At 34.9% G+C, this 21,607-nt stretch overlaps 5 protein-coding genes across 11 annotated transcripts; 3 read left to right on the top strand and 2 right to left on the bottom strand.

Moving 5' to 3' along the window:
- The first annotated feature begins 807 nt into the window (after positions 1 to 807).
- On the top strand, positions 808 to 3,118 carry LOC114879413 (endocuticle structural glycoprotein ABD-5-like). Its single transcript, XM_029194311.2, has 3 exons — positions 808 to 915; positions 1,836 to 2,083; positions 2,420 to 3,118. The coding sequence occupies exons 1-3, from the start codon at positions 907 to 909 to the stop codon at positions 2,478 to 2,480; spliced, it is 318 nt and encodes a 105-aa protein (XP_029050144.1). The 5' UTR covers positions 808 to 906; the 3' UTR covers positions 2,481 to 3,118.
- Positions 3,119 to 3,216: 98 nt separating this feature from the next.
- On the bottom strand, positions 3,217 to 10,096 carry LOC114879412 (anillin). Of its 4 annotated transcripts, none has more exons than XM_046287771.1 (19): positions 9,675 to 10,096; positions 9,366 to 9,492; positions 9,077 to 9,271; positions 8,721 to 8,896; positions 8,468 to 8,662; positions 7,799 to 8,324; positions 7,417 to 7,712; positions 7,238 to 7,340; positions 6,936 to 7,168; positions 6,750 to 6,857; positions 6,488 to 6,690; positions 6,283 to 6,415; positions 5,960 to 6,209; positions 5,724 to 5,888; positions 5,397 to 5,653; positions 5,156 to 5,326; positions 4,864 to 5,086; positions 4,657 to 4,801; positions 3,217 to 4,594 (listed from the first exon to the last, which is right to left on the bottom strand). In XM_046287771.1, exons 1-19 carry the CDS (start codon positions 9,690 to 9,692, stop codon positions 4,486 to 4,488), a joined length of 3,633 nt encoding a protein of 1,210 aa, XP_046143727.1. In that variant the 5' UTR covers positions 9,693 to 10,096; the 3' UTR covers positions 3,217 to 4,485. The 4 variants fall into 4 exon arrangements, with proteins under 4 accessions (XP_046143727.1, XP_046143728.1, XP_046143729.1 ...); XM_046287772.1 differs by having other exon boundaries at positions 6,936 to 7,162; XM_046287773.1 differs by having other exon boundaries at positions 7,417 to 7,700.
- Positions 10,097 to 10,511: 415 nt separating this feature from the next.
- LOC123988312 (serine/threonine-protein phosphatase 2A regulatory subunit B'' subunit gamma-like) lies at positions 10,512 to 13,115 on the bottom strand. Of its 3 annotated transcripts, none has more exons than XM_046287810.1 (7): positions 12,647 to 13,115; positions 12,421 to 12,551; positions 11,972 to 12,358; positions 11,558 to 11,883; positions 11,273 to 11,486; positions 11,070 to 11,197; positions 10,512 to 10,995 (listed from the first exon to the last, which is right to left on the bottom strand). In XM_046287810.1, exons 1-7 carry the CDS (start codon positions 12,684 to 12,686, stop codon positions 10,884 to 10,886), a joined length of 1,338 nt encoding a protein of 445 aa, XP_046143766.1. In that variant the 5' UTR covers positions 12,687 to 13,115; the 3' UTR covers positions 10,512 to 10,883. The 3 variants fall into 3 exon arrangements, with proteins under 3 accessions (XP_046143766.1, XP_046143767.1, XP_046143765.1); XM_046287811.1 differs by having other exon boundaries at positions 12,421 to 12,548; XM_046287809.1 differs by having other exon boundaries at positions 12,641 to 13,114.
- A 185-nt stretch (positions 13,116 to 13,300) lies between these two features.
- LOC114879414 (ubiquitin carboxyl-terminal hydrolase 1) lies at positions 13,301 to 17,025 on the top strand. Its single transcript, XM_029194312.2, has 7 exons — positions 13,301 to 14,107; positions 14,311 to 14,487; positions 14,594 to 14,832; positions 14,910 to 15,139; positions 15,206 to 15,759; positions 15,831 to 16,023; positions 16,107 to 17,025. Exons 2-7 carry the CDS (start codon positions 14,322 to 14,324, stop codon positions 16,660 to 16,662), a joined length of 1,938 nt encoding a protein of 645 aa, XP_029050145.2. The 5' UTR covers positions 13,301 to 14,107; positions 14,311 to 14,321; the 3' UTR covers positions 16,663 to 17,025.
- Positions 17,026 to 17,479: 454 nt separating this feature from the next.
- On the top strand, positions 17,480 to 19,198 carry LOC123988299. 2 transcript variants are annotated; one of them, XM_046287727.1, is made up of 3 exons: positions 17,480 to 17,604; positions 18,241 to 18,439; positions 18,518 to 19,198. In XM_046287727.1, exons 2-3 carry the CDS (start codon positions 18,269 to 18,271, stop codon positions 18,860 to 18,862), a joined length of 516 nt encoding a protein of 171 aa, XP_046143683.1. In that variant the 5' UTR covers positions 17,480 to 17,604; positions 18,241 to 18,268; the 3' UTR covers positions 18,863 to 19,198. The 2 variants fall into 2 exon arrangements, with proteins under 2 accessions (XP_046143683.1, XP_046143684.1); XM_046287728.1 differs by lacking the exon at positions 17,480 to 17,604 and adding an exon at positions 17,917 to 18,029.
- The last annotated feature ends 2,409 nt before the right edge of the window (positions 19,199 to 21,607 follow it).

Raw genomic sequence — 21,607 nt, 5'->3', positions numbered from 1 at the left:
TGTTGTGTTATTGTGATCTAAACATAGATGAACTTGACGTGACTAGACTAACATAGTGTATGCAAACAGGAACAATCGTCTTGGTGCAGAGATGAAAGGTCCTTGGCATTGCTGACGAAGTTCTTACGGCAAAGTCCACCTGAAAGATACGTTTCATTGTAATATCTGAATGGCACAGTTGTCGAGTACAGAAATGCCATTTTGAGTGTGTATACTCCTCCGACGAGGTGACGATGCAGCCATTTCTATCAAACGTGTCTGCTCGTCTGTCTTTCAGGGACAAGTTTAAAAAATTCTTTAACATAATCTTTAATTAATGGGCCGTTTCTCAATTCACCGCTCGTAGAGGTTCTGTGTAATTTACAAAATAAATTGAAACGATCGTTAGAATCGGTCATATAAAATTAAGAATCAACAAGATCTAACAAGATCTCTCGATTTAGGAGCTGTTGAACGATCGAATAGTCTGCTGCTACACGATCCATCCGCATAGTTAATCAAGCAATACATCAAATACGTTTCATTGAAGGAAAGAGGTAAAAATCCAAGATAAACGGATGAAGGATTTTTTCTTTTGCCAGATGTCTTCACCTGAAATAAAAAATTAAAAAATCAATTCTTGGTCCGTAGAGTTAATTCCATACGTATACCAATATCCACAACGGTGAATAAACAGCAGCTCCGCAAAGAATGCAGACGTCTCTCGAGGAGAGGACACTTGCACCGTTGCACATCTTGGATGCATCCTAGCACCGCTAGGGGAGCGAAGACGAAATGCAGGTGGGGATGCAACACCCGCGATTTTCCTGCTATATAAAGGCAGATGCACCTGGTATTCTTGGTATCAGTATCGGTCGTCGTTAAAGGACTAAGGGACAGGACTAGCTCGCACGAAGAGTCCTCGCTATGAAGACGGTGGGTTCCGCGAACAGTCTTGAGAAATCGTTTCGCGTCAACGTCACGCTATCCTCCGAGGGAAACACGTTTTCGGCAGCCAGAATCCGAAATTTTTATTTACGTAACAGTGAAAGTGAAGAGGACTGTGACATTTGTACGTGCGGGACGTTAACACGCACAGACGATTAATCATAATTCCGTCGTCCGATGACACATGTCCGTTCCGAGATTCCTTTGCAACCGAGATTAAATAAAGTTGTCGTTTTATTATCAAAAAATTCCTATACAACGTGACGGTTAATCACATGGTACACACGTAGTTAATCATATTCTACTTATTTGGAAACAAATCGTATATATAAAACTGTTCGAGCATTATAGACGGACCATACATAGTATATTCTTAATCGTTACGTTGATAGAATAGATAAATTTTTATAATTGAGCTTTAAAGTTGTCTCGTTTAGTTGGATAATTCAATGGGTACAACAGTTAACACTAAGTGCCACATCAGTTATCGGTGACTGACACTAAACTTTCTGTCCAGGTCGTGACAGTCGCCGGTGACTGACAGTGTAAAATACAATATAAAACTAAAAAAAATTACATTGTTCGAATTACATCGTTTCAAGTAATTACTTAAAATTTATTTATGGCATTGCTATACCATAATACCAGCGCACTTCTAAGCAGCGCGCGTACCCTGACGGGGATTTTCTTATAAAGGTTCGAGTTCGAGTCACCGACGTTCCAATCGGCAGATTACATGCAAGTTATGTAATATGGTCGTTGAGATGTTTTACATAATGATGATGTACCCTTCGATCAGGGACAGATCCAAGATCCTCGATTCGAGTTATAATTTATTCGTTCATATTTTTTTTTTTATAAGAAGATTGATAAAAAATGTAGTAACGCAAGAATTCCTCTTTGTGCAGATCCTCATCTTCGTGACAGCCATAGTGGGAGCTCTAGCAGCACCCCAAGTTAATCCAAATGACATCACAATCGTGAAACAAGAGGAATCGAACAATATTGGAGTAGGTGGATATCATTTTAGTTACGAACAAAGCGATGGCCAAAAAAGGGATGAAACTGGGGAATTGAAAAATGAGGGTACTGACGACGAATCGATGGATGTAACGGGTAGTTTTTCATTCACATCACCAGATGGCCATACTTACAGGTAACACTGGTAACACTGTTTCCTTTTTAATTAAGTTATGTTATCGCTCTTGTTTTCCTATCCTACTGAAAGGGATAGAACTACAGAACTATACCGCAGTTCACCAGAGTCCATAACTGCGACGCGCAGGTTGGAAGATGGTGGGGGAACGCAGCGAGCTCTCTGCTAATCGCTTTCCACTTCGTTTGGGAGTATCGCCAATCAGGGCGAAGATGCGCACTAGAGATGCGCGAAGAACGAAAACTGGTCTTTTCGCAGTAATGGACTCTGGTGAACTGCGGTATACATAGAAACTCATAGAAACGCTGTTTTATGAAAGTAATTGTCTTATTAAAGGGTTGATTACAAGGCCGACAAGGACGGATTCCACCCTACCATCAATCTTGTATCCAAATAGAGAAGTATCAGAAGTGATGTTCCGTACTATTAACGTTATCTAGGATTTTGCGACCTTCGACACACGCCAATATAAGTGCATTAGTATATCTTAGAGACGAGGGTCTCTAGTATATCTTACACTTACCTTAAAATAATTCTGAGGCACGCGATTCACTGTTAAATATCCTTAAAATTATTGATCATCAATTCCAAATAATTTACCTCCCTTACAACCGTTCACCATTCTTTCTTTTCTTCTGGAAGTATTGAACTTAAGATAGGTGATTGTTTTGACTGTAAAATAGAATTGTTGTTCGACCCAGTAAAGGCAAATTTTCAATAATATAAAATTTTCTGAAGAATCTACTTCGTTCATTTACATCGTTTAATTATGGCAACAGTATGAATTCTATCTTCAGTTGTGAAACGCGTGCCGGTTTGTAAGGCAAGTTATACTATATAGATTTGAGGAACTATTGTTAAACATTTTGAACGAGAGACTATTCAGGATCGATTATTAGAGAGACGACGACGTAGCATTCATTAGCACGCCTTAAAATTCGCGTGAAAATGAGTAACGTTTTTATACATGTACCCTTATATATGCATAGTAAAACACCAATCGCGTAATAAATATATACATACATACACAGATCATGTTATGCGTTATAGATTTCAGACCTTCCTTCAGATCTCATATGTATAAATATGGTTAAGTACTTAAAGCGAGCAGATAATAACAGTTTTTAGAAAAGGAATTAAATATAATTAATAATATAAATATAAATTAATAAATAATTTATATATACATATATTTATTATTTAAATTAAAAATAAGTGCCGGTAGTAGGCAGTTCAGCCAAGACTGGCGGGTGAATTCGACTTTATAAATCGACCGCTTCGCGCCAAAGCGCGTCAGTATGTCTTCAGCCATCAAACGAGGAGGTTGTATTCTCACTGTCGGGAATAGCGCCATCTATATAAAGACGGCTGAAACTACTCAACGACTTACCGACTAGATTTCTTTAACAAGGCACACCAGCGCCACCTATAAGGTAATCACTGAAACTAATCGGTAAATAGTTTCCGGGATTCACAGTCGGTAAATTGTTGAGTAGTTTCCGCCGTTTTTGTATAGATGGCGCTATGATCGATATTTTACCCCTTTCCTTTTGTAAATTTAAAAAATTCGCGCTTTTACCTTTGACGTTTGCATAATTTTCTTACATTACAGTTGTGCTCAATTTAAATAACAAGTCATTATTTGTTTCTCTTAACTATCTTTATTATTCAAATAAATTTTGAAGTATTACATGTATAAATACCATACGATACATATGTTAGGACGTCGTTCTTGTGTATCTCAGTGACATCGTGTATACGTGTTAGCATCGCCGTTTTCCTTACAGTAATCCTACTTCATTAAATTATAATTATTTTACTATTTACAATATATTGTATTATGTATTCTAATAATACTAATGATAGGACGCATAATTAAAATTAGACATAGCTCTAATGCATTGAATTTTCAATTTATATTAAATAATATGATTTGCGATTAATATTTCATATTTAAAGAATGTCATCAAATTCATTATAAAGTTACTTTGTATCTAAATATTAGAAACAATTCAATCAATTTCATTAAAATAATTTTGCTATAGTATAAATCCAATTTTCTGTAAATCTATTATAAAAAATAAACAATTTTCATTCGATTTAACGCAAAAGAAGGCAATCTTATAAAAAATATAGTATAATGACTACTATTAAAGAATTTTCATTATTCAGTTAATCTTGATGCGATTAATATAGTATGATATCTAAAATATAAAATAATTTGTTACTTTATATTCCTTGTGTTTTTTTGAATATACATTATTCATATTGGATATACAATATTCGATAAAAATTTGAATTGCATTATTCAGTATACACAAGTACGCGTTGTGTATAAAATTAATATATAAGCGTACTTTTTATACGCTATATTTTGTCATTAATTTTTAATAAAAACTAAGTTACGACAATACCGTAGTTCCGCCCCAGGCATGTATTAAATTTAACGTTTTATTAAGTTTTGAACACCATTCTAATCTATCCTCCTTTGTATCGGCTGATAAAAGATGCCTGTGAATGACATGTAGTTAGGAAAATTAATTCAGTAATTTTTATATTCATAAAATATTTACCTAATTGTTGTTGTAGGCCCATTCCTAATCATGATTAGACTATCAGTGTCCTCAGGTTCCGCTGCTCTTGTTGCTTCCAATAAAAAGGTATGAGGACGAGCGCAAATATCTCGAGAAACTAATCCTACATTAGTTGTGGAAACACCTGTAATCATAAAAATTAGCGAATATACATTAATGATAATAAAATATTATAAGGTTACATACTCTGTAAATCTAAGCTTCCAATAGGAGTCTTCTTTTGTTCATCATCAGGATACTTCCAATATGATAACGTGGAACCTTTCAACAAACACCATCTACGGTGCCAAGCACCAAAACCAGAGACATCCTCGAACATTGTAAGAAATCCTCTGTGCTCAACTGTTACTGAAAGTTCACAGGAAACATGCATTTGTAATCGTCCTTCTAAAGGAGATTGCGATGGTACCTGCAAATTATTGGTACAGATTTAATTATTTCAAATTGAATGATTTTTACTAAAAACTATTATGTTTACCTTGTTTAATGTAAATTGCTGACGATGTATTTCTCTCAGGCTAAAAATAACGTAACCAGATAATTGAAAAGCGGGAGATCTGACAGCAGATGGTCCTGCTGGACTTTGAACAGTTGGCATCACTAAACGGCTATCTTGTTTTAAGAATTTCTTTGGAGTTTTATTCACTAGCTACAAAATATTGAAATAGTCATTTAAATTGAATATTTCTACATAGAGATATAAATGTAGGAATGCTTACCTTTTTATTGCAATGATTGTTATTACTACTGCATCCACTGCCATTGTTAATATGATATTTAATTTCGTGTGGCAAAATTTCCGCTTGTGTTTGAAGCGAGTATACTTCAATGGTAATTTTAAAATCATTGTACAAATCGTTCAGTTTTAATGTTGATGGAAATCGAAGACACGAATCGCCTGGTTCTGCTACAACTACCGGAGTGGCAACCACGTTTTCCAAATGTCTCATTAAACAAACAAAATGAAGACACGTATCTGCAACACGATTAAAATTAAGATGTATTCTCTTAAATTTTGTATTATTTTAAAATAATGCGTTACTTACCTCTGCCCATATTACGGTAATGATCTCGCTTAAGAGGTAAAGTGATAGCAGAAACTGTCAAAGAACCACTTTCTTGTACTTCCGGTGACCCAGGTGTAACAGGTCTCAATGTACCTTCTACTTTCAATCGCTGTACTTCGTTTAATGCAGCTTGCCGTCTATGAGCTATAACGAATGTATTTATATTTATCACGTTATTTAAATGACACATAATTTAAAAAATGTTTGATAATTACTAGCAACGAGTAACAGTCTTTCCCCTTCAACTTGCTCCCTTGAATCATTGAACTCGACAGTAGATGTGCATAAGTTTAATGCTTGGCTAGCTTGACCGATAATTGTTTGCTGCTTGCATACTTCATCTAGTAATCTTTTTACTTTCTCTTGTACCAAAATAGCTTCGTTTTTAACATCAAGCTGTGTTACATTAGGAGGGGTATCAACCTCTTGCGTTCTCGATATTATACGTACTGGTGTTTTAGGCGTCTAAAATGAATTTTCGAAATCAATTAACTTCATAATTTTAATATTGTATAAATACAATATTCAGTAAACATACTTGAGACTGTTGTCGTCTGTAAAAACTGACGGTGTGCAATAATGGTACACAATTATCGCCATCTACGATATAAGGTTCACCATTTTTCGGAGTTCCTGGAGAAACTTTCTTTATAGGTGAACGATACGATGCCCTTAAAATATAACATATAGTTTAATCTATACGTTGTATTCAGATCACCGTTGCTATGATTTTGAAGTCTTACCCTTCGTTATATTTAAAGCTTGTCGATGCAGTGGACGGACTTTTACCACCTTTGTTTAACTTCGGTGGCGTCGGTCCCTCTTCTGTATGCATATTCATGTTATTTGCTTCTTGAAGTGCAAGACATTCGTCTAAATATTCATCCATTTCATCCAGTACTGAAATATCGGATGTGGTACTGTCCGGATCTGGTTCAATTGATCTCTAAAATTGTATCATTAATATATTTCTACTCAATTACTCTACTGTTATTTACAAAATACCTTCTTATTTAGAAAAGAATGTTCATTTACTACTCGTAAAATACTTCTACCAAGGCTGGTATTCAAGTCTCCGCTCTCTTCGTCGCTATCAACTTCAGTTTCATTGTCCTATATTAAGGTAAATGTACATAATTAATATATTCTTTTACTGTATAACGATTCTATTGTTTTATAACATTATCTTACTCGTATATAGTATTCGGCTTCTGTCCCTGTTTCAGTGTCAGTTTTCTCATCTAAAGTAGCAGTTTCTGCTTCTGTACTATTGACGGTATATTCAGTATCAGTTTCCGTTTCCGTTGTATTATCAATTTCAGAAAGATTAGGATAGAGATGTCCAGGTTTAGGCGGAGCAACGCGGATGCGTTTAATGTCAGAGATTACTTTCACTTGCTGTGTTTTTGGAGGGCTGCCTACAACTTTGAAACATAAAAAGGTAAGGGTAACAAATATATGTACAAAAAAGATATAACGTTTATAATGTATACCTTGTCTTTTCATTGGTGAATTTTTGTTCTGATTTGGAGTTTGTATTGCTTCAGATTCACGCGTCTGTGGAAGCGGTGGTGGAGGAGGTGGGGCACCATGATCCTATGGAAGTAAAGGTAATTTATTATCTTTTATTTCTATTATTTATCAATCAAATAATAAATGAAGCTTTATTTACAGGCGCTGGTGTTGGCTTTACTGGACAAACTGGAGAATTTTTAGGCGAATTTGATTTTCCCTCGCTACTTTCACTTGTCCTAATACAGGAACCGGCGGCTGCTTTTGCCATCTCCTTATTTCTATTGAAACGTGAACGCAACATATCCAATTCTCGTTGCCTTTCCAAATAAGTGTTGCGTAAAATATTATTCTCCAGTTCTTGGGTGTTTAAACCTTGTTCAAATTTTTCTCGACGAGCATACACAGCACTGCTAGGAATATCAGCTTTAGATTGTCCCTTTCCTACAACAGAATCTTTAAGTACAAACAAATATTTACCCTTCATCTATCGATGAAATTCAATTAAATTATATTTATAGAAAAAAAGAAATTAGAAGTACCTCCATTGTTTCCAACTCCTGGTGATGAACTATTCTTGTCTTTTTCTTGTAACTTTTTTGGAGGTATAGACATAGTAAGTGGTGCTTTCGGTAGTAACGGTGGTTCTCCTTTATTTCTCTCAAAAAGTGCCATCCTCTCGGAAAGCGTCATTTGCGTCGGATCTTTCGCTTTTGTTTCAGTATTTTTAGATTCAAACAACGAAGCTTTGCTTAACACTGAACCTGGACTAGACTGGCCTGGACTCTTAGGAGAGCCATTATATCCAAATCTAGGCGCCAGTCTGGAGCCGCTTGTGCTAGGCATTCCATTTCGCGTTTTCTCCGGGGTGTTACAATTTTTGCTGTTATTCTTTGGAGAATCCTCTGCCCTTTTATCGTGTCTTTCTTCGCGACGCGGAGATTCCTGATTACGCTGATAACGCTGCGGGGATGAACTCGACAAATCCGGATTTTTTTCCTGAGAACAAGCCTTATAGTCATATACAAGGCGACTATTGCTTTTTGTACGATTAAAGCCTTGAGACTCCTGTAAATATCATTTTTGTCTAAAAGCTTTAATTTTTTGTAGTATATATATCTCTTTTCATACTCATTACTATCGATTTATAAGTACAGTTAAAAGCTTTAGTCATATACAAACGATATTTAAAACATGCTAGAATTACTTACTAATGATTTCAATGTAGACTTATCCCATTTAAGTTGTTTCGTACAACTTACTTCTTCTTTTTTAGAATCAACTCCCCTGCTGTTCCTATTTCCTTGACTGTAACCGCTTGTACTTGGCTGGGGTTCCGATGCACTCTTCACCTGTTCATTTAATTTAGCTTGTATCTTATCCGCTTTAGTTTCCACTGGTTTAGTCTGAAAAAATATCTATTATTACATAATTCTTAAAAATGTTTACTAATAATCAATGTACCAAGGTCGGATGCGAAAGATCATCTTCCCAATTATTAATAGTTGAAGCAAGAGCTGCTAATCTATCAAGCCTAGCTCCTCTTTTTACTGGTTTCTGTTCAATAACTTCTTCTTCTTCCGCAGTGAACTTTTCCTCTGTTCTATGAATAGGTGAACTGAGTTCTCTACTACTGTCATCTATAAAAAAAATTCTTTCTAATAAAATAGCATGAAACTGAAGTAACTCTTATAAAACAATTGTGTTTATCTTTCACACATGAACTATAAGGAGTAAGATACATATATGTAACATGTTGCAATAGTGTAAGAAACCAGTTTTAACCAATCTGTGTGGGTGTATCATGCAACATAGCTTACCAGAATACAGTTTGCCAAGCCTTTGTAACTTTGATCTTACACTGTGGACTCCAATCTTTCCATTCTCTTTATTTTTATCTTCATTTCTTTCATTAAGATTGTTCTTAATCACAGATTTTCTAGGTGATTTTACTGGAGATACGCTTTCTATTGATATTTTACCAGGAGATTTCATTGGACTTTTAGATTTAGTAACTTTAAAATTATAAGATGGAATTTTTATTAGTATTTCACAGTACATTAAAAAATATTATTCATCAACATTTAGTAAACAATAAACTACTAGTACCTGAAGCCTGAGCCAAAAGTGCATTTGCATCCTTTAAAGGACTGCGTCTTTTTTTAACATCATGGCCAGCATTTGACAATTGAGTATCTAATTTCTCTCTCCTTGCCCTAGCACGCTCCAACATTCTCTGTTTATTCAAATTAATTTATTATGATTAGAAAAAATATTAATAATACAATATTTAATTATTAAAAGTAACATTACTCCAATGGTGTAATTTCATTGATCATGCAAACTAGTGGAAACAGTTTGTAAACAGGTAAAAGTACTGTTATAGTAGCATACTGCAATTAAATGTAATAGCCTTACCTGAGTGAAAGGGTCCATTGTATTGGTAAACGGTATTATCCTAATCCCAACCGACGCTTCAAGAAATTTTTTCTAATTTCGACAAGCACGTCGAGTGAATTCAATACACTTTATCAATAAATATCGGTACTGATATATTATTGAAAAATGATAATGCTCCTATTCCAAAGGTGGAAGTTATTTTCGACCGTTGAATTTAAACGCAACCGCCATAAGTAGTAAACGCGTACGAAACTAAAGTGACAGTTCGTATTTCCCAGTATTTTGTGTGGATATTAATTGCACAATAAGTGCGACAAATTCACACTGAATACTTTTCGATCAAATAATAACACTTTCACGCGTTGGAAGTAATACAGTTTATGAAAAAACTTATATGCGATTCAAACATGATAGAAAGCGTCGCATAAAACCAACCGAAGCTCTTCGTAGGATTGGAGCAACTTGGAGCAACTGCTGTGCCCTAAACGTCATTAAATCTGCCTGCGAAGAGGGGCAGCGTACGTTTGTACAGGGCCATTTCAAATAAAGACTTCTGATTGGTCAATGAAACAAGAAATCTTATATATCGCGTACTTTATCGACATCAATTATACCGACGGTAGGTAATACCGATAAATGAAATATATGAACGAATACCAAAGTATAAGACCTAAAAACGAACAAATCGTGAAACATTTGTTCAAAATAGCGATAAATACGATCGGATATCATGTTGGGATGTCAGGGACCCCGATGACTCTCTCTGCGCACGACTTAAAATTATCTGGGGGTGTCAGGGACCCCGAAGCACGGTTGATACTCTGCATACCAACATTAAGGCATCGGAGTGTCAGGGACGCCTAAGCTAAAATGTACGACCCATAGACTTTATATAGAAAAATTGAAACCTGTAACTTTTGACTCCAACCACTTAGCCGCACAAACGCAACAGTTTTGAGCTAGTTTTGGTTATATTTCGATTTAATATAAAAAACCAAAGTTGCTATCTATTATTATAAAATTTTCTATTACTGTATATTAAAGATAAAAGTACATTAATGGTAAACTGGTTTTTTAGAAAAATATTTTTATTACAAACAGTATTAATATCACTTAATACAAATACAAATTCTGCTGTAAATATTGTTAAAACATACATATTAACAAAATTGAAGAGTGTTTAGCCATTTGCTGGAATGTATCACATATTTTGTGAACGTTTCTCTTTTAAACATGAGATGATTCATCACCAGTATCAGCTGCCATGGCTTCACGATTTTCGTATGCCCAAAAACCATGGAATTCTATTAAAATACTAACCATTGTATCGCCTTGACCACTGAAAAATATAATTAAAATATAATTAAAAGATTATCTTTTCCCGATTTATAAGAAGTTGAATAATTAATTTACCATGACAATAAATCTTGCAATGTAATTTTACATGGATCTGCTGGTTTTACCATATCAAAGATCTCATCTTTTACGTCTTCAAACCTTACTGGTTCTTGACCATGCATTGTCATTTGTTCTTGTATAGCCTGTGCATACAAAAAAATTAATACTATATACTTAAGATTACAAAGAAGCTGCATAAATATTACGTTTCAACATACACGGAAAAAGTAATTAAGGCAGAAGGTATCAAGATAACCACGATTATTAATATCAAGAATTCTAAATAAATAATGTAAACTTTGTGGTTCGTGTCGATTTTCTAATGCTAAAACAAAGTCCAAATACGTTTTGTAATCCATTTCTCCCTCATAAGTTAAACATTCTTGAAACACTCTTTCCAAAAATACTCCAGTTAATGTTCCTGTGCCATATCTGTTAAAAGATTTTAAAAAATTGATTTAATTGTATAAAAACTTTAAATTTGATTAATATATGCAAATCACCCTGCAAGTTCTTCTTTGTTGAGCATTCCATTATGATCCCTATCAAGATTAAGATATTGCCCATAAACTTTAAGAGCAGATGGAGCTGAAAACCAATTTGCTTCTTGCAAATCTTTTGGTAAATCTTCATCTCTCAGTTCTAATAGATCATCCAAAAAGCTACATGCTAAAATATCTTGTATTCTAACTCTGCCAGTTCTAAGAGGATCAAGAAAAAATAAGAATTTTCTGACTGCTGTACAAACATAAAATGAATGGAAAGATTTCTCAAGTCCTTCAAGCTGGGGCAAAGTTGGTATTAATTCTAGGATATAGTTTTCTAAATCCTGTAAGAAATAAAAATAAACCAATGAATTCTTTTATCAGTTACAATATATTATAGCAATTAAATCAATATATAATAATGAAACTTACTGATTCTCTGAGATATCCCTGACCAGTAACATCGTATAAAGAAAGACCAATTCTTGTTTGATGCAACCAAACTTTTCTCATAACATAATTAAATAATGCCATTATGCTAATCCTGCCATGAGGATCACCCTGCTGTAACTTAGCAAATACAACAGCAGTGAAATATGGATTGCATTTTGCACCAGCTAATTTACCCACTTTCTTGAAATCTTCATAATTTATTAACTGTTCTTCCCCTGATAAAGGTGGACTATGATGTTTATCTAACAATACCCATAATGCTTTAAGTTCGTTATTATCAAGTAACTGTCGCGAACGTCTTTGCAAAAATAAAGCTCGTGTTTCTTCTCGTAACTTTTGCGGCAGAATCTCATCTTCTTTAGGTAACTAAAATACGTACAAATACATTAAATCATGTTTCCAAATAGTTTTTCGTAAATTTAACCTACCTTGAAATAAAATTTAGGAATGACTTTATAAGTTAAGTCTTTGTCTTTAGCTTTAGTGCCTTTCCATTGTTCATATATTTTTTGAAAGTATTCGTCTTCTTTTTTTTCATTTTCTTCTAATTGTCCTTCTGCTACAAAATACATGATATACATTTTCATTAAATGATAACAAAACATACATTTATTAATCGGTAACTGTAATTAACAAGTGGATACTTACACTTACCCGATACAATACATTTTCGAAGTATCGTTTCCAGTTCCATTTGTTTTTGGTTTGAGTTTTGAATCACTGATAATTAAAGTTAGATAGATATAGTCATTATACAAACATTGACTACAGATCCAACAAGACTGGACATGCTAGTTGTATTCTATTACAGCCGTTTCAAAGGTAGGTCAACGGCCTTAGCCACTTAGGACACACCGGTACCCGTAAGATCCACCGAAGTCAAGATAAGTAGGCACGGTTTCGCCAAAAGATGGGTTACCGTGTGCTGTTGGCAACAAATAAGCGGATAGCAAATATGAATGAATAAAAAAATGAATAAAGAGAAAAAATGTGTATATGAATGGGAGGAAAATAAGAAGAAAAATGAGAATAATGGAAAAAAACTATGGATGATTATATGAGAATAATGGAAAAAAAAAGCTACAGATGATTTGAGATGAACTTCTGATTTGAATAGGCCGTTGTTTTCGTCGGGCAATATAGGGGGGCATGATGCACTTTCGCGTAGATGCACCGCGTGGAGGCGCCACAGAATGCGCAAGAATGAACGAAAACTCCGTCTGTTTCCGGTTATAGACTCTAGTGAACTCGACAATATATATGTTTCGATGGTAGGAATTTTTAAACCCCTGTGGCTCGGGGGGATCAGAATACGGCCACGGTAACCCCCCTGCCTGTCGTAAGAGGCGACTAAAAGGGGGATGTAAAGGAGTGAGTTAGGCAGTAAGAAAAGAACTTAAAAGTAATGCAAAAATGCAAGAAGAAAATATATAGCAGGCAAAAATAAAAATACAAAATATTAAAATTGCGCGGAAAAGGATTGGCAAGAATGTAGCGTTCATTGGGCAGAAAGAGACAGCGAAGTCCCTAAACCGCGCGCCATCCTTACGACAATTAATTTGATAAAAAGAGGGAAAAATTAAATTAAATTAACTACCTTTATTACTTTACTTATACAACTGAGAAGATATAATTTTTACTTCTAATAGCTAAATATCGCTAAAGTCAAGTTCACGCGATAGTACAACACTATTAAAGTTAAGCTCACAGCACACCGTAACAATACTATACTAAAGAGAAACTGGAGGAACCTCTAGCTCTAACTATTATACTTCAGGAATGTGCTTATAAAGATTATATTCAGGCACCAACATATTGGTTCTGTAAAACCGTTAGAGAGTATGAATTGTTAAGAAAAATTACATAAATGTGAAATTGTGAACTGCACATGCACGTGAATACGATTCATGAACACATGGTATTATATGCAACGGGTAACGACTACTGTAATAATGTTAGAGAAATTAGAAACAGTGTTTCATTTAATATTAGTAGACATGTAGTTCGCATTATTCAAGAAACGTTTTGTGATTTAATTAAACCAACAGATTCATTTTAATTAACTAAGGTTAATAATAAACTCATTTGTTCCATGATTTCCCTACTGAAGAATACGTAAGTAAATAGATTTTAAACTTAATCTCTATGTTTATGTAATATGTTAAAATAATTAATATAATTTAAAATTAATGTAAGCAGTATGAATGAGATTTATTGTGTATGAAGTGGTGCTATAAAACTAATATGAGAAAATATATATATTTACTATTTAGACATTTTGGTTAATGATCAAACTTTCAAGTTTATTCTTATTTTAGGTTAACAGAAAATGACAGTATTAGAAATAGAAGAAGACACAGATAAACGTTCAGTTCCTCCTAGGAAGAAAATTTGTTTATCCCTTTCAGGCCGTGAACGTATACGTAGCAACATCTCTCAGGTTCCTAAGGCTTTGAACAGAGAGAGCCTTGTGAATAAAGATACTTTTACATATAGTATGTAAATTTTATTACTTAAAATCTTTCCATATTATATCATCTAAATAAAAATGACTAAATTATCTGATAATTATATATAATTGTACGTATGTTAATTACAAAGGTACAAGCAAAATGTTGAATGGCTACCGTAATCAACTGAGTAATCACCAAGATGGAAGTTACGATGTGTCAAGTAGTGGTACAGAAGGATTAAGAATAGCTACATTGTGTAATTTAGGAAATACATGTTTCTTAAACAGTGTGATATATACCTTACGATTTGCACCATCTTTTTTACATAATTTACATCACTTAGCCACCGACTTGTCTAATTTAAATGATAAGCAACTTCAAGTTAAAGTAAGTTTCAATGTATATATTAAAAAGAATATTCTTCCATAATTTTGTGTATCAAGATGATATATTTTTCATATTAGATAAAATCATCATCGTTGGGTGGAACTGGTGCATCGCTTACATCAAGCAGCAGTCGTAGTTGGAGTAGTAAAGATTTGTTAGCTCTAGCTGGACCTGCCGGAGATAACAATAAACACAGAATACAAATAGCAACTGAAAAATTACACGAATTATTTATGGCGTTACACGCGGCCGAAGTGAAAGAGAACAGTGAACCGTATCAACCAGACGCATTTTTACAAGCTCTTAGGTATATACCTGGTATTATGAAAATGTTATTTCACATTTATATTTATTATCCTTCCTCTCGTTCCAGAGAAGTGAATCCTATCTTTGAAGGAAATCAGCAACAGGATGCTCACGAACTTTTAGTGTGTTTACTTGATAATATCAGAGAAACTTTTCACTTGTTAGTCAGACATAGAGAAAGTCAATTTGGACAAAATAATGACGGATTATCAAATTTGTCTACAGACCATTCAGTAGATATACAATCAGAGGATAGTAATTCGAATAAAAGAAGTATTCGAAAATTTAGAAAAAAGAAAAAAATAACAACAAGAGGAAGTTCTTCTTGTCTTGTACAGCCAAATTTGAATGGTGTATCAGTATCTTCTAGACCATACGAAAATATGAAATATTATATGAAATATTGTATGAAATACGAAAACGGTCATGCCGAGTTTACGGAAAGTAATGGAGATGTTGGCAGTCATAGACCTGAGAGTAAAACGTGTTTCATTTCAGAAGATTTCGAAGGAGTTAGCCTTTTACAAACCACATGCCTTGAATGTGAACATGTTACCGAACGAAAAGAAACATTTTGCGATATATGTGTGCCTATTGATATTGACAGGTCCAGCGAAGAAGGTAGATATCTTCAATGATCACTACATTAAGTAAATTGTAACAATTTCGACTGAAAATTCATTTATTTACAGACGAAGAAGTAAGACCAATGGATAGTAGTGAAGTATACAGGCGAGCAGTAGTTACTAGTGAACTTCTATGGGGTAGAGATAAATATTGGTGTGCTCGTTGCCTTCGGTATAACGAAGCTCGAAGAGCAGTATGTTTCCCATCTTTACCCCGGTTACTCATATTGCAGCTGAAAAGATTTTCTACCGCAGCTGGGTAAAATTTCATGTTTCTTGATCTTCGTTCAATGTTATTGAAGATGTACAATTGTTACTTATCAAAATATATTATTGTATTAGGTCAATGGAAAAAATTAATAATCATATGCCAACACCATTAACTTTACAATGCTTCTGTGAAGAATGTATCAATGAGCGTGGAACTACAGGCAGCAGATCAGAATCGCGACACGTGTACAAATTGTATTCTGTAATCATGCACCAGGGGGCAACAATGACAGCTGGTCATTATGTTGCTTACACCCGTTTACCTGATGAATCTGCGTTTACAGAATATTTTCAGTGTGATCGCGATTGCAAGCGACAAACTTCTGGTCAGGGTAATAGTGGCAGCACAAATACGAATTCATCTTCATCGGACAAAACGTCCGGTATACTAAAATACTTCAGGAGTAAACCAAGTGTTAGTGAAACTAAGGAACAATTAATTAGGGTCGGCTGTCGAAGTATTGATTGTTGCGGTATTCGACGTCACAAACATCCTAGTATTTGGTTGGAATGTGATGACGAAGCAGTACATGCAATTCCATTGCGAGAGTTAGAAGATAAATTAGCACCAAATCCGCGAAATTCCGCCACCCCGTATCTTTTGTTCTATGTGAGATCCATGACGTAAAAATTCGTGTTTTTTTTTTCTCTTTCAAAACGGCAAAACTAAAGAACTGAGCTTGCATCCTTTTGTGAGAAACTACACATTCCAAATCTCTGTTTACTCTGAATGTGCTATATCTAATTTAAATGAACGTGTATAATTTTCTAGAACGTAAATCGTACTATTAAAATCATCTTAAATATTAGAATTTAGAAGTTGAATAATTACGCAATAAGTTTTCCAATCTAAACGATACTGTTACTCTCAAGTCTTGTTGTTAATGCTACAGTGTCAATTTCTATCTAGACGACTAACGTTAGTTGAAACGCGAAGTGTTATATTTTTAAGTTATCACTGTAAAAATAAAAATATGTATTCTTGATTTAATTTTCCCTGTTCTTTTTAGGTTTAAGATATTTTTTCATTCAAGCGAACCGACATTAACGAAATTTCGAACGATTAAAATCTTATATCGTAGACATTGTTATACATTTTTTATTACTTGTACTAATTACGCATTTTATTTTTAATTTATAAGACCCGATGAAATCAACGACGATTAAACTCGATGATGTACATATATTCATTCCAGATTTTTTTATTTGTTACAGTTGAAAAATTAATTTGTATATACAATATAAGAGGTAATTATGGACGGTTTTTGAAGCGGATCAATTAGTGTTAGACAAAGCGGAATAGAAACAGGACTATGAATTATTAATTACATAGGAAGTCATGTTTATGTTAAAATATTTGTAGCGTGTTAGAATGTCAGTATAATCATACGTGGATATATCCATATATTGATTGTTTCGATAGGGGTCAGTAGTGAATAGTCGTATTCAACCCATCAGCCTGACATATCGTAGTTTCTTTCACCTTCCGGTCGCGTTACGTTTGAGTTTTCTCTTTTTAAATAGGAATCTCAAATTTGAACATGACACTACCATTGTACCTCTAAAGAAGGTAAGTTAACTAAGCGGATGGATGCATAATAAAAGTTTATGCATTATTTAATGAAATCAAGTTTACGCGCTACGAGTATGAAGGGTTTAAATAAAACATCCCTCGCGTATAACATTATAATTTTTTTTTTATTACTCGAGCTGTACTAGGTATCAGATATTATAAATTACAAATGAAGGATGGTAAAATTATTTTGTTAAGAATTACAAGAAGAAGAACGTTATTTTATTTACTTTTTAAATTAAATTATTAAACTAGAAAACTTGCAAGGAAAATCAATCGTTAATAGAGAAACTATAGATCATTTTCTAAGTTACCTCAATTCGTATTACGTGGCTATAAATGTTTGAGATAATTCTTTTTATTTGCATAAAAATCTGAGTTAACTGCGTACCTGTGTTTTACTCAGCAATAACGATATAATGGTGAGTGTAATACATAACAATTTTATTAAACGTATTTCGATGTGAAATTACGCACCCGGAAACCATTCACCTTGCAGTCATTGTTTTTCAAGTTTAGCAGAAATAATGTAGATGTTCTAATTAATACTAACATCCTGTATGTGTTATTGTTCGATTGTTCCATTCGAACGTACATAGCTATTTAATTTTTTTCTTTATTCGGTAATTACAGATGTTATTAAAAACAATAATTTATCGGTATGAAGCATCAACAGATCACAGTCGATTTTCTAAGCATGGTATTCACTGCTTGTTCGTACCTGGCTCTTGCTGGGGCCGTTTGGGTGTTTTTACGACTGGTCCAGGCATGTTTTTGGTTACCACGGCATTTGAAACGACAAAATCATATTGAACTAATGCTACAAGATAAGGTCTTCTAATATTTTATTTTAACATGCCGTTATAAAGGTTCGCTTGTATTTGAAAAATTCCATTAAACTTCAAAATAGGTTGACAATTACGAAAAATACATAATGGAATGCGAAGAAAAAGAGCGAATTCAACAAGCAATGCAAGACGATGTTACTACGACAGATCTCGCTCAAACGGAGAAATGGAAAGAACGAAGAGAATGCCTGGAAATGTTGAAGAAAGAATTAAATGGCGTTTCCGATGGTATCGATGATCCAAATAAGTGGGATTACTTTCTAGAAGAAGAGGAAACAGAAAAGGAAGAATCTATTATTACAGAAATTCAGGACGACGAGGTTTCTAATGACAGGCATGATAAGATAAACGCAGACCCGAGTACGATTAAAGAAAAAGTTCATTTAGAACCAAAGAAGGATAAATAATATTATTTCGTACAAATCTTTAATAATATTTGTATTGATGTTGTAGCAGATAATTTAACAAATGTTTTGTGTGTCTTCTAATAATATTAATATATTGAACTAAAATTAAACAAAGTACTGGCTAAGAATTCTACGATAATTATTAAGTTTGCATTTGTTTATTGATAGTTTTATTCTTTGATATATTATATTATTGTCACAGTATTTTTTCAACTAATTTTATCAGTAACTTTACGACTGTTCAACTGATCCTAATTACAAATAATTAGTTGTAAAATATTAAATCAATAGTTAATGTTAACCATTTCACCATCCGTGTATTTCATTCTAATTGTAATCTGCAACTTTAATAAAATTATATTATAAAATTAAATTATAAACTTTAGTATAGAAGTATGAAATACGAACAATAACATAAATGTCAATTCAAATTTTCCCGCGTTAACATTTGCAGGCAAGTGGTAGAGCAACAGGGCCTATATATTGGGGGCTGCCCCCCCTCGTTCGCCAGAACACATTGGGAAGCCAACAGTGACCGACGCGGCGTGTCGAGTTTTTTAAACATATTTCATTAATTTCACATAAGATGGCGCAACCAGCGTAGGCATGGTGGAGGCTGGCGTCGAAGTCGATAATGAAGAAAACGCCTTCAAGAAAAATCTCAACGCCGCCTTTATTAAAACATGCTCACTGTTCATTTATTATTTATTTTCTTTGTTTATTAAATAAGCTCATCAAAGGGAGAAAGCATTTATGATTTTACCCCTCTTTTGGGTCTCGGAAGACGATTCCTTTTATATTTCACATCTTCCAGTTATTTATTATTTTATTCTTCTTTATGCTCCAAGACCCATGCTTCCTAACTATTTATTATCCTTCGCCTCATTATGGACCAAGGACTTCCTTCGCAGATATTGTGTCTGCAGATTGTTTTTTTTTTTTTTTTTTTAACGTGGGGAAATCTTGCATAAGACCCCCCACCGTCCCCAGGGGGCTGGCGGCGGGGGAGTGTCAGATTCTTACTGACTAAAACCCCACGGCGACCGACATTGGCGCTAAAGGAGGGCTCCGGGACCTTCTGTAGATCACTCCGGAGCCCTCCACGCCTAGCACATTCGTGCCTTTCCGGGATGCCTAGTATGTGGCCGACACCGGGGGTCGCACCCGGTGCCGGCTTCTAGTTGTGCCGCGTGTAAAGGCGGTTGGAGTCCCCTGCACCCCTTACATCTCTGCATCCCCTATAACCCTGCATCCCTTACTTACCTGTATTCCTTACATTTCTGCATCCCCTACATTCCTGCAACCCTTACACACTTGTATTCCTTACATCTCTTCATCCCCTATATTCCTGCACCGCTTACATACCTGTATTCCTTACATCTCTGCATCCCCTACATGCCTGCATCCCTTACATGCGTGTCCTTAAGGCCTGCGATTTTATTCAAATTTAGTTCCTTTTTCGCCACCAGAGGGCGCTGATCCGAGGTCGAGATTTTAGTTCACATTTTTGCCGCCAGAGGGCCAAAATCTCTGCTTGATTTAGTTCCTTTTTCAAAAACCAGATGGCGCTGATTCGAGGTCGAGATTTTAGTTCACATTTTTGCCGCTAGAGGGCCAAAATTTCTGCTTGATTTAGTTCCTTTTTCAAAAACCAGATGGCGCTGATTCGAGGTCGAGATTTTAGTTCACATTTTTGCCGCTAGAGGGCCAAAATTTCTGCTTGATTTAGTTCCTTTTTCAAAAACCAGATGGCGCTGACTCGAGGTCGAGATTTTAGTTCACATTTTTGCCGCTAGAGGGCCAAAATTTCTGCTTGATTTAGTTCCTTTTTCAAAAAGCAGAGGGCGCTGATTCGACGTCGAATCAGCGCCCTCTGGCGGCGAAAAAAGGAACTAACTCACCTCTACTTACCTTTACTTACCTTTACTTATCTTTACTCGAAGCAGTCTATATAATATATTGATTATAAGGGATGCAGAGATGTAAGGAATGTAGGGATGAAAAGAATGTAGGGATGATAATAATGTAGGGATTTAAGGGATGAAGAGGTGTAAGGAATGTAGGGATGAAAAGAATGTAGGGATGGAAAGATGCAGGGATGTAAGGGATGCAGAGATGAATCGGAACGAGGGATGTAAAGGAATTCCGTAGGGGTCTGGGGCTGGGGCCCCGGTCTCCACTGCACGCGGCCCGAGAAGTGCCGGCATCGGGTGTGGCCCCTGCCCTAGTGCAGGCCACCGTGGTGGTTTTAGTGGGTAAAAATCCCACACTACCTCCGGCCCTTCCCCAGAGGGGCTGGAGGTGTCTTTCTGAAGACTTCCACCACGTAAAAAAAAAAAAAAAAAAAAAAAAAGGATGTAAGGGTGCAGAGATGTAAAGGATGCAGGAATATAATGGAAGCAAGGATGTAATAGATACATAGACGTAAGGAATGCAGGGATATAAGGCTTGCATAGATGTAAGGAATGCAGGGGTGAATAAAATAAATAACTGTAAAGAGTGGGTTGGTCCATAATGAGTAGAAATAGGATAAACAATAACCGGTAAGTGTGGTCCCCGCAAGGCCCATAATGAGAAATGAAATAATAAATAATTAGGAAGCGTGGGTTTAACCCATAAAGGAGGATAAAATAATTAATAACTGAAAAGGGTGGACTTTAGTTCATAAGAAAGGATAAAATAATAAATAAAAGGTGTGGCCAGTCGAGGCCCAGTATTAACCCTTACCAGTATATGTTTGACAGA

The sequence above is a fragment of the Osmia bicornis genome, chromosome 11 (genome assembly GCF_907164935.1).
Source record: "Osmia bicornis bicornis chromosome 11, iOsmBic2.1, whole genome shotgun sequence".
Lineage (NCBI taxonomy): Eukaryota > Metazoa > Arthropoda > Insecta > Hymenoptera > Megachilidae > Osmia > Osmia bicornis.
The sequence above is the reverse complement of the archived record's forward strand: the minus strand, read 5'-3'. Positions and strand labels throughout refer to the sequence as shown.

Coding starts and splice junctions, on each gene's coding strand:
- LOC123988299 (XM_046287727.1), top strand. CDS start 18,269: ATGAAGCATCAACAGATCACAGTCGATTTTCTAAGCATGGTATTCACT. Junction 18,440..18,517: donor AACTAATGCTACAAGATAAG/GTCTTCTAATAT, acceptor ACTTCAAAATAG/GTTGACAATTACGAAAAATA.
- LOC114879412 (XM_046287771.1), bottom strand. Junction 6,691..6,749: donor ATTCTTTTCTAAATAAGAAG/GTATTTTGTAAA, acceptor ATACAATTTTAG/AGATCAATTGAACCAGATCC. Junction 6,416..6,487: donor AGCTTTAAATATAACGAAGG/GTAAGACTTCAA, acceptor TTATATTTTAAG/GGCATCGTATCGTTCACCTA.
- LOC114879413 (XM_029194311.2), top strand. Junction 2,084..2,419: donor CCAGATGGCCATACTTACAG/GTAACACTGGTA, acceptor GTCTTATTAAAG/GGTTGATTACAAGGCCGACA.
- LOC123988312 (XM_046287809.1), bottom strand. CDS start 12,686: ATGGAACTGGAAACGATACTTCGAAAATGTATTGTATCGGGTAAGT. Junction 12,552..12,640: donor ATGTATTGTATCGGGTAAGT/GTAAGTATCCAC, acceptor TGTATTTTGTAG/CAGAAGGACAATTAGAAGAA. Junction 10,996..11,069: donor TTGCAAGATTTATTGTCATG/GTAAATTAATTA, acceptor TATATTTTTCAG/TGGTCAAGGCGATACAATGG.
- LOC114879414 (XM_029194312.2), top strand. CDS start 14,322: ATGACAGTATTAGAAATAGAAGAAGACACAGATAAACGTTCAGTTCCT. Junction 14,488..14,593: donor TAAAGATACTTTTACATATA/GTATGTAAATTT, acceptor TTAATTACAAAG/GTACAAGCAAAATGTTGAAT. Junction 16,024..16,106: donor AGATTTTCTACCGCAGCTGG/GTAAAATTTCAT, acceptor TTATTGTATTAG/GTCAATGGAAAAAATTAATA.